At 34.3% G+C, this 17705-nt stretch overlaps 1 protein-coding gene across 2 annotated transcripts in view; it reads right to left on the reverse strand.

Moving 5' to 3' along the window:
* Positions 1-17705, reverse strand: part of LOC145276962 (short transient receptor potential channel 7-like) — a 946690-nt gene that overhangs the window by 234598 nt on the left and 694387 nt on the right. For both annotated transcript variants that reach the window (XM_080128503.1, XM_080128502.1), the window contains one exon: positions 7785-8028. In XM_080128503.1, the coding sequence (XP_079984629.1) occupies positions 7785-8028 (244 nt within the window). The remainder of the gene's footprint in view (positions 1-7784; positions 8029-17705) is intronic.

A 17705-nucleotide genomic window follows, 5' to 3' on the forward strand; every position in this document is an offset into this window, starting at 1 on the left:
ACCCAAACAAGTAACAAAATTCCACGCCTTCATTGTAAAATCAGCCGATGCTAAAGAACCTTCTAATCAAAAAGTTTATTTTCTTTTAACAGATAGACTTTGGGATTCTCTCCCTGTATTACTGCTTCCCCAACATGCAGAATTTTAAGTGTAATGTAAACAGAAAAATCTCTCTGCTCAACTCCCTACTTAGATGGCCCCTGTCATCTTAGTCCATAACACAACAACACTTTACGTTTCAGTTCCAATTTAAACTGTTTGGGATGAGTAAAAAATTCGTATTGTTACCAATAATTTATTACTCACGTGGACTGCACACGTGACGACATAGACTGCTGAACACGTTTCATACGTGCGACTTGAGGCAGATCACGAAATTCTAAAGAAATAGATATGTTTCTGCATCCAGCATATCTACATTACTGCGTTAACACCACATGCGCGGGCCCTGACACACCAGCAAATTCGGAACTGAAGAATTCCGTATACTTTGAGCTCGCTGTAAGAGACTACAGAGCCTTATCTCAACTACAAAGGTGTTTGCAAAATTCATATGAAGCTTCATAGGTACGAATATTCATGATTCGGGTGAACAGGCCGAACATCGATCTGTCTGTAGAAAATATCTAAACCTTAAACTGGACAAGTTGGCAAATCAATTATTTATTTATGGAGATAAACACACATTAAAAAAACGAACATTGCTAATACTGCTTTCAAATGCGACAGAGTGCTAACCTTGAATGGGGTTTCACGGCCGAAAACGACGTATCAATTATCAGTATCAATCAGTACTGAATTTTTCGCAAAATTTTCCAATGTCCGATATATGCATATATCGTATTGTAATACACACGTTTACACACGCGTTAACATATAGACAAGCGAGACCCAAAACTTTGTAGCAGAGTACGTCACAAGGAACATAGAACAAGTAATAACTCGACCCCTTTTTCTATAACAACGACATTTATTTCTGGGTACTTTTCCGAATAAAACATAATCATGCTCCTTCTCTCTGACCCCTATCCTCCTTATCGTCTTCGTCGATTTCTGCACATGTTCTTTTTATAGTCTGTTTCTTTTTCGTTAAGGTGACATCATTTCGAACACGGCTAATCATTTGCATCAGCCAGCATACTCTGTTACAATATGATATACGATTTTAAAATCACTCTACACTCTTTTATCATTGTTTTGTTATCTGGAGAAAATGGATTCCTTCTGAAAGGGGAACCTGCAATGTAAGAGGTTTTTAGGGAAGAACTGGTTCCACAATTGTCATGACAATTTTTCTAATCTAAGAATTACTTACGTTCAGTGAGAAGAAAGAATCTAAAACAAAGTACTTAGAAGAAAAGCAGAGAAAGATAAGCATAATTCAAGCTGTTTTTACATAGGAGTCACCACCAATCAAGGCACAGAGGTCACTCGAGAAAAAGGGTTAAAGAGTGAACAGTAGTCAATGGGACAACACATAGAAATCGTTAGTAGTGTAAATTTTGTAAATTGGATTACTTAAGGGGAACGGTTCATCAAAAACTTGTTTAAGTTGGACTTGAAGACAATCAGACTGTAGTCATCTGGAAAGCAGGCAAATAGAAGAGAGTTCCACAGGTGTGCAGTTCTAAGAAAGAAACTTTGTTCATAGAATCTACGTTTATGTTTAGGCACAGATAAAGAGTGGGGGAAATGATTGATAGTGGTTTCAGCTGGACGAGTGTTTCTCGTGAAAGTTTTCCTTTTAGTAAATGAGTTGCCCTTCTATACCACGAGGATCTACTTTACATTTTTAACTCATTAATAATTGGACGAGAGATTTATTCATACCTTACCGTCTTGTATTACAAAAAGTGACTTTGCAGCTACATGCATACTTATGGAACATCGTATTCTCAAGTTGTCACTCTTCTAAATATTACCAGGCTAAATGTCGCTTAACTTTGCTGATGCTACGAGAAGCAATGTTTCCACGATATTTACTTAGCTCTCTATCGCGGCATTCCTTATTAGAGTTATATTAAATGTTATACTGTTTTAAATTAAGGTTACTAAAATATACAGATCCTGGAATGACCTTAAACTATATCCGATGGTGAGGCCCCAGCAAGCGGGCTTTGGGGAGTGTGGAGCCACCCTTTAATTGCCATTGCTCCCAGGTCCACTCTGCCACGGAGTGGAAGTACATGTTAGGGTCTCAACCATGGGTTAAATAGAAACCGACTTGGAAAAAATATTTTATTAAAAGATTTTTCGTCAAAATAACTTGATTCGGCATTAAATAATCTGATAAGGGTTGATATGCCCTAAAACACAAAAACCAACCAACCAACCAACTAAAATATACAAACGGAAGTAAATACTAACGATTTCCGTTTGATGAACTCAAAAATTTTCATAAAAAAACATAGGAGACTCGCAATATTAGCGAAGGATTAAGTGAGGAGATGGTTCGCGAACGTAACGTCGGTTTAAAATAATTTCTCTTGAAGTTGAAATCATGTAGGCGTTTGGTGACTGTTTACAAAGATGTATTGGGGGAATTGGTTGAAGCAAATCAACTGTTTCTGATTTTTTTTAAAAATGGGTTTGGCCTAAATCAGTACACCAGTCTTCTACCATCCCACATAACCGGACAAACCATAGAATCTTGATAACTACGTGCCGCACAGTTTTAATGAAAAATAAATACGTTCAGGTGTCGGTAACACTTCTTTAGCGAGAAAAGAAAACGATCCTACTTCGATTTTATTGTCACGCGCGATGCACTGAAAAGTGGATACTTTATAATAATCGGCAACAACAAGTTTATTAGTTGGACTAATTAGGAACCTGGAGTTTCCAAGCATTTTCAAAGAAAATCCCAAAACACTAAATGGTAGTGGTAAATATTTCGTTGTATATCGAGTCTAATGTGATTAAAAATTAGTACAAACCTGATTTCGTACAACATGCAGTGTTCGCGCCAGGCAAGAAGAATATAGAAGAAAAAATGGACGTTGCGTTTACTTATTGGTTGGAGATCTCATGAAGTAACGGGACTTCATGACATTTAATATTCATACTAAATACAGAGGGTTTCAATAAAAAAAGCCTGTTGATCAGAGAAGAGGATGATTTTTGGTGGAAGTGAGACAGATGTGTATTGAAGTTTAAGTGTGGGAATTGTAAGAAGGAGAAGAATACTGTGTATTGAATTTTGATACCAATAATTGTGAACAAAGAGAAGAATAATTAACATGAATAGTTGTGAGACTGCAGAATATTTTAAAACAGTTTACTGGTTGGATTAATTAGGAATATGGAAATTTAAAACATTTCCACCAAAATCTCAAAACACAAAATGGTAAATATTTGTTCGTATACATTGTATCTGATTTACTTTAGTTTTCAACGAATCAGCAATATGTAGCAGAATGTGCAGGGTGGCCTATTATTTATATACAAGGAGGTCACCACTTATCAAGGCCCGGAAGCCACTCAGGGATAAGGGGTATTGCATGTACAGTACGTTGTACGTTAGTGTTGAGATTTCATAAAGCGTCTACTTAAGGGGGCGGCCAATCAGGAACTTGTTTACGTTGGACTTGAAGACATCCAAGTTGTAGTCAGGTGGGAAACAGGCAGACGGAACAGAGTTCCACTGGCGTGCTGTTCTAAGAAAGAAATTGTGTTCATGGAATCTACGTTTTGATTTAGGCACAGATAGAGGTTGGGGAAACTTTTTGACAGTGGCTTCAGCTAGACGGGTGTTTTTCGTAAAAGATTGGCGAGAGGGACCAGAGATTGGAGCTCGGACGAGCACTTGCCATGGAAATAACGGTAAAACAAAGACAGGCTCGCAACGTCTCTTCTGTCGGAGAGAGGTTGCAGGGAAGAGAAAAGGGCATCTCCCACTAAGCCACGGTCTATTTTGTACTCTGTCAAGGCAGGATAGGCTATTTTTAGCAGCTCCTGCCCAGATATGGCAGCAGTATTTCATCCTTGGCCTAAATTCATCCTCTTGCATTTTATGTTATGGTGTTCTGCTTGAAGTTTCCATTTCATATTTTATAAATATGCATTCTTATATGGATACTCATTTATAATCGATTTAAAATACAATTTAAATGGGTCTACTTGTAGCTTTTATGTCGGACAGAATCGTCATATTTTAACAGTATCCATTACATCTGCGCAAAAATATACAGGGTGAACAGCCTGTAAACTGAATTCACAATTAATTAGAAAATCAAAAAGAAAGCAAAACAACTCAAATCTTTTTTGTTTTTTAAATATAACCCACAATCTAAAAAAAATATTAAAAAAACAGAGCTCATATTTAAAAATAAAAATTTAAATTTAACGCACAATCTAAAAAAAAAAAGATTAAAAAAACAGAGCTCACATTTAAAAAAAAATTTAATTGAACCCACAATCTAAATAAAAGATTAAAAAAAACAGAGCTCACATTAAAAAAAGTTTTAAATTGAACGCACAATCTAAAAAAAAAAAGATTTAAAAAAACAGAGCTCACATTTAAAAAAAAAAATTAAATTGAACCCGCAATCTCAAAAAAACGATTAAAAAAAACAGAGCTCACATTTAAAAAAAAGTTTTCATTATTTTTCCTTTCTCTTTCAGAGTATACTAGTCAGACTAGTGTATAACATTGAAAATATATACTTCCCTGACATATGTAGGCTTATTTTGCAAACAAATCATAGGAGAATTTATGAGTAAGTTTCAATGTCGCTATGCACCATAAAAAAGTAGGATTTTTGACTGAGTTTCAGAAAATCATGTAGTTTTGAACTGTGAAAAAAATCTAAATTCTAAAATGTCCAAGATAAACTTATTCATATAAGAGAGTGTGCATTATGACAGAAAAGAACATTGTCGCTGTACGGGGTTTAGTGGCGATCTACAAAAGTTTGCCTCCAACGCCATTGTGTTTAGAGTATAGCTTAGACAGAAGATGATTTTTATGCAAAGCGACTAAGATAACTAAAACTTTGAAAAATGGATATACAAAGGCTAAGTTGAAAAATGTTTCTCAAAAATTTATAAACATTGATAAAATTCGATAAGGTTTACATCGGTTCTCTATTTTGTGTTTTATTGTGAGGGGCTCACCTTGTATTTACTATTTCTCTTGTATTTATTATTTTCATTTATCGCTTAGTTTTATTTAGTTTTATCTGAAAAGAAAGGCAAGAAAACATTTTTTGACGTTGTCTCTGAAATTATATATTATGTTCCTATAATATACTTACATACAAGGTGGAGCGATAAAATATCCATAGAAAAGACGACATGATTCCATTTCAGTTTGGTGAAAACCGTTTTTTTTGTTGCTGCCTATCTACTAGTTGGCCACTTGTGTACTAATCTAAAGAGAGATGAGCGCCTTTTATAATGTCTGAAAGTAATACAGTATTCGATAAGCCAGATCGGAAATGTACCGTTGTACAACTGATGCTCTCTGCCGATCCAAGTTATGACAACGAGGCCATTGCCAGCCACCTCAAAATGCAAGCTCGGGCGGTTTAAGGCTTTAGGGCGTGCACAAGGTGATAAAAATAAAGTTTCTGAACACGTTTATGGTCTTTGGTTAGGTTTCAAGTGGGGACCACATCATGCCACTTCACATCATCGAAGACGGCTGGAAAGTCAACACCAAAGTTCCTAGATGTGCTGAAGAGTGTGTTGATCCGATAAGGTGGCCGCTGGCAGACCCTGGGTGTGGCAGCAGGACCCAGCGCCGGCTCACAAGTCCAAAGACACCCAGGCTTGACTTCAGAAGGAGTACTACGATTTTGTACCCTTGCCTTACTGGATCTGAACCAGTTGGACTACTTCGTTTGGTCATACGTCGATAATAAACCAACATGACCTACCACAACATCAAAACCATCCGGCTTAGTCCTTGATATCTATGTCGAGGAAGTATAAGTGTAATAAATTCATCAAAGCACATTCCGTTAAAGTAATTGTAAAGCACAGGATATAACACTGCGGAGATGGGACAGGGATTGGGGCTTGATTGATAGGACGGGATTAACTAAATTTCTTCTGCAAATGGAATCCCGACACTACTGATGCTAAGTACTGTTAATGTATGTAGAGAAAAAAAAACAATGCAAATTTTATTGTAATTATATATATATATATATATATATATATATATATATATATATATATATATATATATCCATCGACATACAGTACTGTTTCGCAGCTATTCAGTGCGGCTAGAAAAGCACAACCTCAAGCCAGGATTGAAACCCGACTGTCTGTACGACAGTCAAGGCGCTATCGGCGGTTGCTGAGCTAGTCGTGAGTTTAACGATGTTTTGACATCGTCCGAACTGCCTAAGCTCGATTTGTTTACACAAAGAGCATTGCTTTATACGCTAATGGTAACTCGTGTATAACTTCTCAATATGCTCAACTCAAGATGAGGAGCATTATAGTCATCCACATACAGTACTGTTTCGCCGTTTCACAGCTCATCAATGTGTGCTTTTTGAACGGGAAGTGGATATCTAGTGATATATATATATATATATATATATATATATATATCACTAGATATCTACACTTCCCGCTAAAAAAGCATACACAAAGGAAGGGGTGAACCCAAGGTCAACTGGGCCTTTGTCATGTAAGTGCCTGCTCATTAGCTGATTAGGAAGGGAGCGGTGGAAACTAGGAATCTGATTGGCTAATTAAAAACTCAATAGAATGTGCGTATATAAAAACGCGAAACAACCACAACTCTTCGTAGAAGCCTGACGAATCCGACTGTGGATGAAACGCAGAATATTCTGTGTAGCTTAATTGTCTTATATATTTTTATAACTTACTATACACACACACACACACACACACACACATATATATATATATAGGCAAATATATATTATGTTGGTGCAAAAATAATATCGTTTTTAACGTTCAATTTCATGTCCAAAAGCGATGTTATTTTTTCGCTAACACACACACACACACACACACACACACACACACACACACACACACACACACACACACACACACACACACACATATATATATATATATATAAGATAAGTCAAAGATAAGAAATCAAGTGGATTTTCCTGTCAGATATTACATTGAGGTAATACTTTCATACTTTCAGGGCGATCCTAGCCGAAAAGGTAAAGCTCAATATATAAAAATAGAGCAATATATAAGTTTTATCATTAAAGTTAACTTCTGTAGATTAAAATATAAACACATACATTGAAATTGAGAATTTATTATTCGAAACAAGGAATATATGGAGAAAAATTATATTCATTTCATCCATGGATTTTCAATCATCGGAAGGAATACTAATTGCATTTCATTTCCTCTGATAATATTAGCCATTATTGAAAATCCATGGATTAAGGAAATAAATATATTTTTTCTCCATATATTCCTTGTTTCAAAAAATAAATTCTCAACTGAATATATTGTTATAAATTTTAATCTACAGAATCTTACTTTAAGTATATATATATATATATATATATATATATATATATATATATATATATATATATATATATATATATATATATATATATATATAACCGAAACCACGAGAATATATATATGTATATATATATATATATATATATATATATATAACCGAAACCACGACTATATATATATATATATATATATATATATATATATATATATATATATATATATATATATATATATATATAACCGAAACCACGACGTTTTTCGATACGTGACATAAAAATGAGAAGAAATGCTGTACTTACTCTTTAAAGTTAGATTCTCCCGAATAGCTGTAAAGGCTGGTCAAACCGCATATGAAGGCGATCATGACAGTGAAGTAAATACAGATAAACTTAAAGACATCTTGAAGCATTCGTCCGTATGAGATCTGCAGCTGTCCGAACGTCTCACTGGCTGGGAGGATGTAGGCAATCCGTGCGAAGCTAAGCACATTCGCTACGGAGAACAGGACCAGTGCTAATACGCGGGGATTCGGTAATAGATTTTCTGAAATAGAAAACACAAAAAATGTGCAATGTAGATGTATTGGTTTGTTTTCCTGAATAGAATCAAAGTTATTCATGCATACGTGCGATTTTATCGTCTTTCCCTTCGGCGAAGTTTCTCTTCATCATCGCAGTTTTGTCTAGTGATTGCTATGCAAATAAAGCTTATTTTCATGCAGGAAAGACAAGGCGACGTTCGCTGAGCGTTTCTTAAAAATTCTAATTTTGGAAAGAATTGATTCATACCGAAGAGACAAAAAGATAGATTACGAGAGAGAGAGAGAGAGAGAGAGAGAGAGAGAGAGAGAGAGAGAGAGAGAGAGAGAGAGAGAGAGAGAGAGAGAGAGACAGACAGACAGACAGACAGACAGAGACAGAGAGACAGAGAGACAGAGACAGAGAGGGAGAAAACGAGAGAGAGATAGAGAGAGAGAAAACGAGAGAGAGATAATTATTTAATCCACTTCTTAATTAAATCGAAATGTTAACATGCGGACAAATATATCGGGTGATTATCAAAGGTTCTAACAGAATTACCGTGCAACATAGCAGGGAAACAAATTTATGCGAAATAATGTCGCAAGTAAAGAAAAAGAAAACGATAAAAAAAGAGAGAGAGAACGATCACATTAAAGACGTGGATAACGCTCGCAATTACGCGCGAGGCATCAATGACGCTCGAGAAGACGACCACCTGAGTTACGTCACAGCGATAACGAGAGAATGAGGAAATAAATGTTATACAAAAAAACAACAACAACAAAAAAAACGAGGTGAAGTTCTTTCCTATTCTTATTCTCCTTTCGACGGAATATACAACGTGTTGGTCCCCGCACAACAGAACAACCGGCGTTGTGTTTCGAACTCCCTTCTACGTACAGACTGATTTGAATACATTTGTTTTCTCTCAGCTCGAAAAGACGTGACGTCATTCGTGAGCTCGACTCATATTTCTGTTTGTCTACGCTGTTTGACCTGCTGCCCCTTTCCCTTAATTTCATGTCCCCTATTTTTCATTTGACTTTGGGAATGGTTCTGTTTTGCAGATTTAGGTTATAATGACATGTACGTCTTGCGATCCTTGCCCAAATTCACACTGATTTAATCGATATTGCTATAGGGTCGCTAATATGTTACGTTATTTCTCATGTATAATATTTTAGATACGGCTTGTCCTAAATAAGATTTGCCAGGATATTCAGTTATGATACTTCACTGTTTATATAAAATGAGAGTTACTCGTAGAACAAGCCCACTAGAAGTCGCTGTGATGTTCACGCCTAACCCCTTTTCTATAATCAAACTCAATGTCATGTCTATTACGATGGCATTTAACAAGATCTACGTTTTGATAAAGAAAACAACAACAACAACAACAAAAAGATTGCTCTCGTGTGAAGACAGGTAAATTGGCACTTATTGAAATAGACTTTTTATAAAAAGATACGTATCTCATTTTCTAATGATGTACATATTTATTTTCGATTCTGTTTTTCTGTGTGAATATATTTCACTTGAACTTATAATTATATTCTGATCCACATCTGGCATCAATTGAAACGAATGGCTCTCGTCTTCAGGAGGCCTCAAGTTTTGACAAGCTTCTTGGCTTGACTATTACTCCTGATCTTAAATGGAACACGTACATCAAATCTGTTGCCAAGGCCGCTGGAAAAATGGTGGGATCTTTCTATCGATCCGGTAGATATCTCACTGCTGATGCAATTCTCTATCTATATAAGAGCCAGGTACGTCCAAGGATGGAATACTGTTGCCACATCTGGGCAGGAGCTGCTAGAAAGGACTTGGCCTGCCTTGATAGAGTTCAAAATAGACTTCGTAGCCTCGTAGGAGATGTCCTTTTCTCTTCCTTGCAACCTCTATCTCACAGAAGAGATGTTGCGAGTTTGTCTCTGATGTATCGTTATTTTCATGGAAAGTGTTCGACTGAGCTTCAATCTATGGTCCCCCCTCGCCAAACTTTCACAAGAAACACTCGTCTAGCTGTAAACACTATCAATAATTCCCCCCACTCTTTATCTGTGCCTAAACCTAAACGTAGATTCCATGAACAAAGCTTCTTTCTTAGAACTGCACGCCTGTGGAATTGTCTTCCGTTTTCCTGCTTTCCGGCTGACTACAATATGGTTGTCTTCAAGTCTAACGTAAATAAGTTCTTGATGAGCCGTTCCATATAAGTTTACAAATTAACAAATTTTCATTACTAATGATTACTATATTGTCCAATTTCTACTGTACACTCTTTAACCCTTATCCTTAAGTGGCCTCTTGGCCTTGATAATATGGTGATGCCTATGTAAAAAAAAATGTCATTTGCTAAAATAGAAGCAGAATATGTGTTATTTGCACTAGTATTGCTTCGTAAATATATAATGCAATAAATCAGGCGGATGATGTAGTTCATAAAGCCCTACTGAGATTAGAGCAGTTTGTTACAAACATACATAACTATTTATAATTATCTTTAGACTGGAGAGATGTTAGGTAAGGCAGATAATCTGAAACTGAAGAATTTTTACTCAAGAGAAATAATTCTGATATGTATAGTTCTTTATCAAAAGAGAGAATCACTGATAAGTATGAAACGTTCGCCATTACTTTACTACATAAGTTAATGACGATTTAAAGAAAAATGGGACATTTTGTATTATTGTATCTTTCAAATTTGAAAAGAAATCTCAATCAAAGAACATTTATGATAAACTAAAAAGATAGCCAAAATTCCTTGAGAATTTTAGTTCTGACGTAACACTTTGATCACGTGATACGTTTAATGAGTACATTCTATTGGTGACCATCTATAACTATATATTCTGTTAATTGAACGACATCAGTAAATAGCCACCTATGTAAACTCATATATTTATTTAACAGAATTATTATTTAATGAAAGTACTACTAATAATATACTAGTACATTTTTTTATCAACTATTATTTGGCATCACTTTTGCGTTTATTTTAATGCAGGGGCAGTTGTAAGTATACTGGTGACCTGTCTACAAATATTAGCTTTAGAAACTTCTTGCCATGTTTCATCCAGTAATCTAACATGTTTATTTTGAACATTGCTTCTGGTTCTTTTTAGAAGGTTTCATTCTAATATGATCCAAAGGTGTTCAGTAAGGTTCATATTTGTTCAACTGAACTTGACACAAAGTTGTCATCATGTTAATTTTATCTTTGGGGAACTTTTAAGCAAAAAGTTTATGCAAATGTCTTCACAATCTAGACCAACTACTATCAGGAGAATCATAAGAGAAGAACCCTTCCAGAGTCTTTTCTAACGCTGCAGGTAATTTAAACGGTAAAAGAATGTTCCTCATCTCTACTACATTTTTATGGGCTACTTTTAAAATGGATCACTCTGTATTTTACTGACGCTGAAGCGGAAGGAGACAGAAAATAAGGTGTCAAAACGTCCAAGGTTCAACGTTATGGTCATGGGATGGCGTGATAGGTGAAAGCGGACAGATCATCTGACTGCTAAAATACTGAGAGATTTTGATGCAATTTATTTAGAACGGAGCAAAATGCACGTTTTCAAATATGAAATTAAAAAGATAGCCAGAAGTAAACCATTAATGTATCTAAGAACTATACGTCTTGATTTTCGTGGAAATCATTCTAGACAAGGCGTAAAGCTGCCTGATATAAGAAACTAAAAAGAATGAAAGATTATTAACGAAAAGGCAAGAAATGCGGATTGGAAATACACATCTCTTCGAGATATTATTGGTAATTAACAATTATATGCCTATAGACAAACATATTTTTCGCTAAGAATCATTTACTCAGGACACAGTTTATATCAACCGCAGAAAACGCTTTTATAATTTGCAGCTTATTTTGTCTTAATTAATTATGTCAAACGCCTCTTACCCTTTGCACTTTGTTTTGAGGTTTTGCGGAACAACGTGGTTATTTCATAAGGTTTGTGAAGTAACGTTTGGTTTCCATAAGAGTTTAGTTGTATGGTGTTTTATACAGAGAGTGTTTTATAAGTAAGGTTGTTACAACAGCATATTATTTTCATTGTTTTGACTCTTGAGTATATAGTCGTTAATATCTTATATATTTTATATACACGAATGTGGTTGTCGGTTGATTAAGTGTGTCTAACTGTGTCGGATATATACCCGAGAGTCAAAAGAATGAAAAGAATATTATATTGTCACAGCCCTATTTATAAGTTATAAGTAATAGGGTATTTCCCTTAAAAGTTAAGCAACAGTCTCTCTGTTCATAAGAGTTTAGTATCCGCATCTTTTTTCAAAGGAGCTAAATACAAGCATACTTTTCCAATTAAGTAGCATCGTGTATTTTTATAAACTTGCTTGTTTTTGAATTAAAGCTTAGTAACAGCGTGTTCTGTGTATTACAGTTATATAGTAGTGTTTTTCAACAAGATGTGATTAACCACTAATTGAAATGAATTGGGCCGATATCCTAACAACATTTAAACGCAATACGCAATGACAAGAGATTTAGTTTAATTTGCGATAAGTGCGAGAATTACCGCAAAAATATCGGACAGACAAACGACCATATGTGATTGGGTCAGAGAAACAGAAATTACTGGTCTCACCCGTTCCTATCTTTTATAATATCTAATAGACCACTTATAAATTCGCCAGATGACGATGCGTATTATTGAAGAACTGAAATAAATTGATATTGTCTGACGAATAATGTCTCCATCGAAGTGTCAGGTAAGAAAGGTGACAATTTTTGACTCGATAATAACAGTGGAACGACAAAAATGTAATATTACGAGATGTGAATTGGGTATATAGATCTAGACAGAAATAAAAGAAAAAGAAACGAGAAAATAATAAGAGACAAAAAAAAAGGAGGGGGAAAAAGGTGATAAAGAGTGCATGTTATAACAACCAAAGGATTAGAAAGATACTCCACTGAGTGTTGTGCAATTTGAACACATAGCCACATTTGACAAGCACAACCAGGTGGCAGTATCGGAAAAATGAAAGATATAACATCTTATGGAGTGTTAAAATATAAGACAAACTTATCCAAGCGAGAAGACAAAGAATAATCTATATATTAATAGGATAGCCTGCGTGCTATTTATTTTGTGTGTCACGTTTACATCCGAGTGACGGTCTTTTAATTGTTATGAATTTCCATTTTTGTAATAAATAATTTTACCAAGAATTCTTCATACGTTTTGCTTTCGGTTTCGATTATAGCAGATGACACTTAAGTCATCTATTTCTTGTAATAAATAATTTTATCAAACATGCTTCATAACTTTTGGTTTCGGTTTCGATTATAGCTGAAGGAACTCAAATTATATATGTATATATATACATATATTTTTTCATGAGTTTTGGTTTCGGTTTCAATTCAAACTGAGGAATTCAAGTCATATGGATATATATTTTTTATCTCAATTTTATAATATATAAAAATCGATAGAACATATAGAACTCTATAATAATATATAAGATAATCTGCAAGAATTAAAATATCATATTTAAGCGTACTTTACGACCAGGCTACGCCGTGGGCCCTTGCTAGCTTGGATAAATACTTTTGCAGTTTTAACAAAAGAACTACAATAATATCAGAGCGTCTCCATTTACGCTGAAAATCTACAGAATGCCAACATTCATATATTACATACGAATGAGTCCCTTGTGGAATTTCCACATGTCCCACTAATAATAATAATAATAATAATAATAATAATAATAATAAAGACTGAGAAACTGACCAGGCCTCCGCCGGATAAATGCGGAGAGAACTGGGACCTTGGGGAGGCTTATTGCCATTAAAATTCCAGTTAAGACCAATAGCCGCTGCCAACGAGAAAACAATGGCAAGAAGCTGTTGCGATAATGCAAATTTATTTGCAAATGTTATCAAAAGGAGTGGAGAGTACTGGAGACCTGGGGAGACTTGTTGTCACTCAGCTTCCAGGGAACACCAAAGGCTGTTTTCAAAGAGAGATCTTTGATGACCTGTGTGAAAGTTCCTTGTGAGCCGATAATAATACTCAGAAAGACTTACATCAAATCCGTTGCGGAGGTCGCTAGAGAAATGGTTAGATAATTTTATCACTCCCTAAAAGTATCTCAATTTTAAGGTAATCTTCTATCTGTATGAGAGTCAAATACATTCTGAGACGGAGCAGTGCTGCATCGTCTGGGGAGCTGTCGCCCAGAGCATTCTTTTCCTACTTTGATAGAATATAAAACTAACTTATAAATTTAGTAGACGCTGTTTTTCTTTTCTTTTTTTTTACTGTGGTGCTTCTTTGTCACCGATGGTATATTCATAATATTCCTCTACTCTATCGTTATTTTCATAGCAGGTGCTCGATTGAACTTTAGTTTATGTGAAACATTCACAACAAAGGGTCTATCGACACCCACTGTCAATAAATTCACATCTTTCTATGTTTCCTGAAACTAAGCAAAACTTTCATGAATAAAGCTTCTTTCATAGAAACAGAGTACCGTGTTGTTACTTTCCGACTGATTACTACATTACCGTTTTTGAAGACCAATGTAAACAAATTCTTGCCGAGAAGTCGTTGTAAATATTCATTTTCTACCTAATTTCAATCATCGTCTACTTATGAAACTTAATCACCCTTATCCTTAAGTGGTATGTGGGCCTTGATAAACGATGGCTACTTTGTAGAGAAAAGGAAATTATTCGAAATAAGAAATTTTGATATCAGACTTAATCACAGAGTGAATCTAGACAGCACAGAAGAATTAATTCAATTAATCTAAACTTGCGAAAAAACAAAACAAAAAAAAAACGAAGAGTTTGCGGATTATATAAAAACTGCGGTAATATTAGTATTATAAGAGAAGTAGGAGTAGTTACGAGAAAGACTGGAATAAATCGTAATCAGGATTGACACGACACAAATAACGCCACCCATAAAAAATCATAGAGTGCAAAAACCAAACGACGTGATCAAGTGATGTTGACAATCTATACTTAAATTAACATTTATTTTAAATGATTATGAATTTAAAGAGTTAATTTTAAGAATTGCTTGATTAATTTGGTTAAAAATGAAGGAAAAAAAGCAAAAAGAAAATTAAAAAAAAAATACGATCAACGACGTGTATTTGCGAAACTAAAATAAAAGTACAAATACTCCCAGGTATTAACGTGTCGGAACTGCTGATCCCGATTAATATATTTATGTTTTTGGTCATATTTAATTAAAAATCGACTTAGTTTTCATCGCCTTTTTCACATCCATTATAACTCTAGTAATGATCACCGGGTAAATAATTTTATAAGTCAAACTTTCTTCTTTACACCGTTTGTAAATCATATATCAAGCGGATTCATTGGTTTGAATGCTCGATGACAAAAACATTGCAGAAAAGAAAATATGCAAAGAAGCGAATATGGCGTCATTATACACGTTTCCTCCCTTTTTTTCTTATTTTACCTGCTATATAGCACGAAGAAAGAATTGATGAAACTTTACATTTTATTTCTGCATCCTCGAAACTATGCCGTATTCAACGTGATTATACCGTATACAGCATAGGTATGTAGAATACAGTGTAATCACGTTGATACGCAGGCTTCCACCAAATTACCGAAGTTAAGCAACGATGAGCAAGCTCTAAACCAGATGGGTGATTATTTAGGAATAATAGGCGCTGAATAGAGTGGTGAGACCCCACTACTGTCAAAGGAAGAGTGAGACCCCCTCCCCCCTTTACTTCGCCAGTTTGTGGGAGACACTTGTGCAAGATCGAAAACTCACTTCATCCCTTCCCCTTGATCATTGGAAAGCAAATGATTGATGTATTACGAAAGCAATACATCAAAAATACGTTCGAGTAACAACGTGAAGGGGTTCTGAATGATGAGCAACAATGAATTCATGAATGCCTCGGGAGATAAAGATGGATCGAGAGTCATATCTGTTAATGTCTGTACCAGGCAAAACTCCAGCTGAAATTCTTAAGAAATCTTTATAAAAACTTTTTTCACGCAATTTGTGAGTCAATTTTTCATCTGTTTATAAATATTCCTTAGCGCTTTTCTTTTATGTAATCAATATTTCTTATAATACTGGTTATTAAAATATTTATTATTATTAAATTGTTAATTAATTCCACATATATCTTTATTTATTTTATTACCAAATATTATAAATGCCACAATTACATTGATTGGTTATAGTCCAGTATTTGGTTATATTCTAGTAAGTATGTTATTATTTGGTTATTGTTATATTGGTTTATAAAAAAATTGGTTATAGTCCAGTAAAATCTCCATTAAAATATTGACAAAATATTTTAATGGATAATATATTATCAAAAAATAGTCCAGTAAAATCTCCCAACGGTTTTCTGCGAGTTTGTTTCCGAAATCAGTTATTTTTTTTTTTAAATTAGAAAGGTTTTCCGTCCCGAAATCATGTGAGTACTATTTGTCTTTTGAAGTGATTTATTGAAATTAAAAAAGGCAAAATATTGAACATTATAGAAAAAAAAATACAAAAAATTATAAAACTTAAATAGTCTTTAATTATAATAAAAATGTTTATGAAATGATGTTTTTATGAGAAATAAAACTCTTTGAATTTCATAATTAATATGCGAGTATGTTTGTAAATTGAGTTTTTTAATCTACAACTTAAAAAATAAAACTCTTTAGTGCAAATTTTTTAAAATAAAAATATGTTTATAAAAGGAAATCTCAATAGTAAATAAGAAAACTGAACCAGCCATGCAGAGATGAGAAAAAACGGAAAGGACTGGGTCCTGGATATGATCTTAAACTATATCCAGTGGTGAGGCTCCAGATTGCGGGCTTTGGGGAGTGTGGAGCCCCCCTTTAATTGCCATTGCTCCCTGGTCCACTCTGACCCGGGGTGGTAGTACTTGTTAGGGTCCCAACTATGGGTTAAATAGAATCCGACTTGAAAACAACAAATATATTCTATTACAAAAATTTTCTTCAAAATCTTTGGATTCGGAATTAAATAACCTAAAAAGGGCTCATATGCCGTAAAACAAAAACAACCAACAAACAGAAAGGTATATTTTGAGTCCATACCTCTTCAGAAATATCAGGAGATTCTATTTCTACCTCAAAATTTAATTATTGAACAATAAATTTTAGTAAATCCATCTAAGGGGTTTTCAGATTATGCCGGAAAAAAGGTTATTTCATTTTTCCAGGAAGAGAAATGCACCAGAAATAGACGTGGTCCGACGACAATGCAAATGTTCAAAATTTACAGCGAGAGTGAGTCATCGATTCGGGACACATCATGACCGACTGGAAAAAAAATAAAACGAAAACGCTACGAGATATATGCAAAGAGTACTTTCTTAGAAATCCCCCCCCCCAAATATTTTATCATAAAATACACCAACATAATATTTCTGACGATAAAATAAAAAATACAAAATTTTTTAATATACATTATTTTACAAAATAATAAATATCTATCCATGAAGCTTACCGTTAGTTGATTTATTTTTATTTTATTTCCATTTTTCGTCTTTGAAATTATACGATAAGTGTTAGTTTCTATTTTTGTAGCGTTTAAAAATTTGATTAACACTCAGCATAAAAACAGTATTTTATAGAATGAAAATAATGATATAAATTTTAATCAAATTTAGATTAAGGATTTTAAA

This window comes from Euprymna scolopes, chromosome 5, assembly GCF_053919585.1.
Source record: "Euprymna scolopes isolate OS-2025 chromosome 5, ASM5391958v1, whole genome shotgun sequence".
Classification (NCBI taxonomy): Eukaryota; Metazoa; Mollusca; class Cephalopoda; order Sepiida; family Sepiolidae; genus Euprymna; species Euprymna scolopes.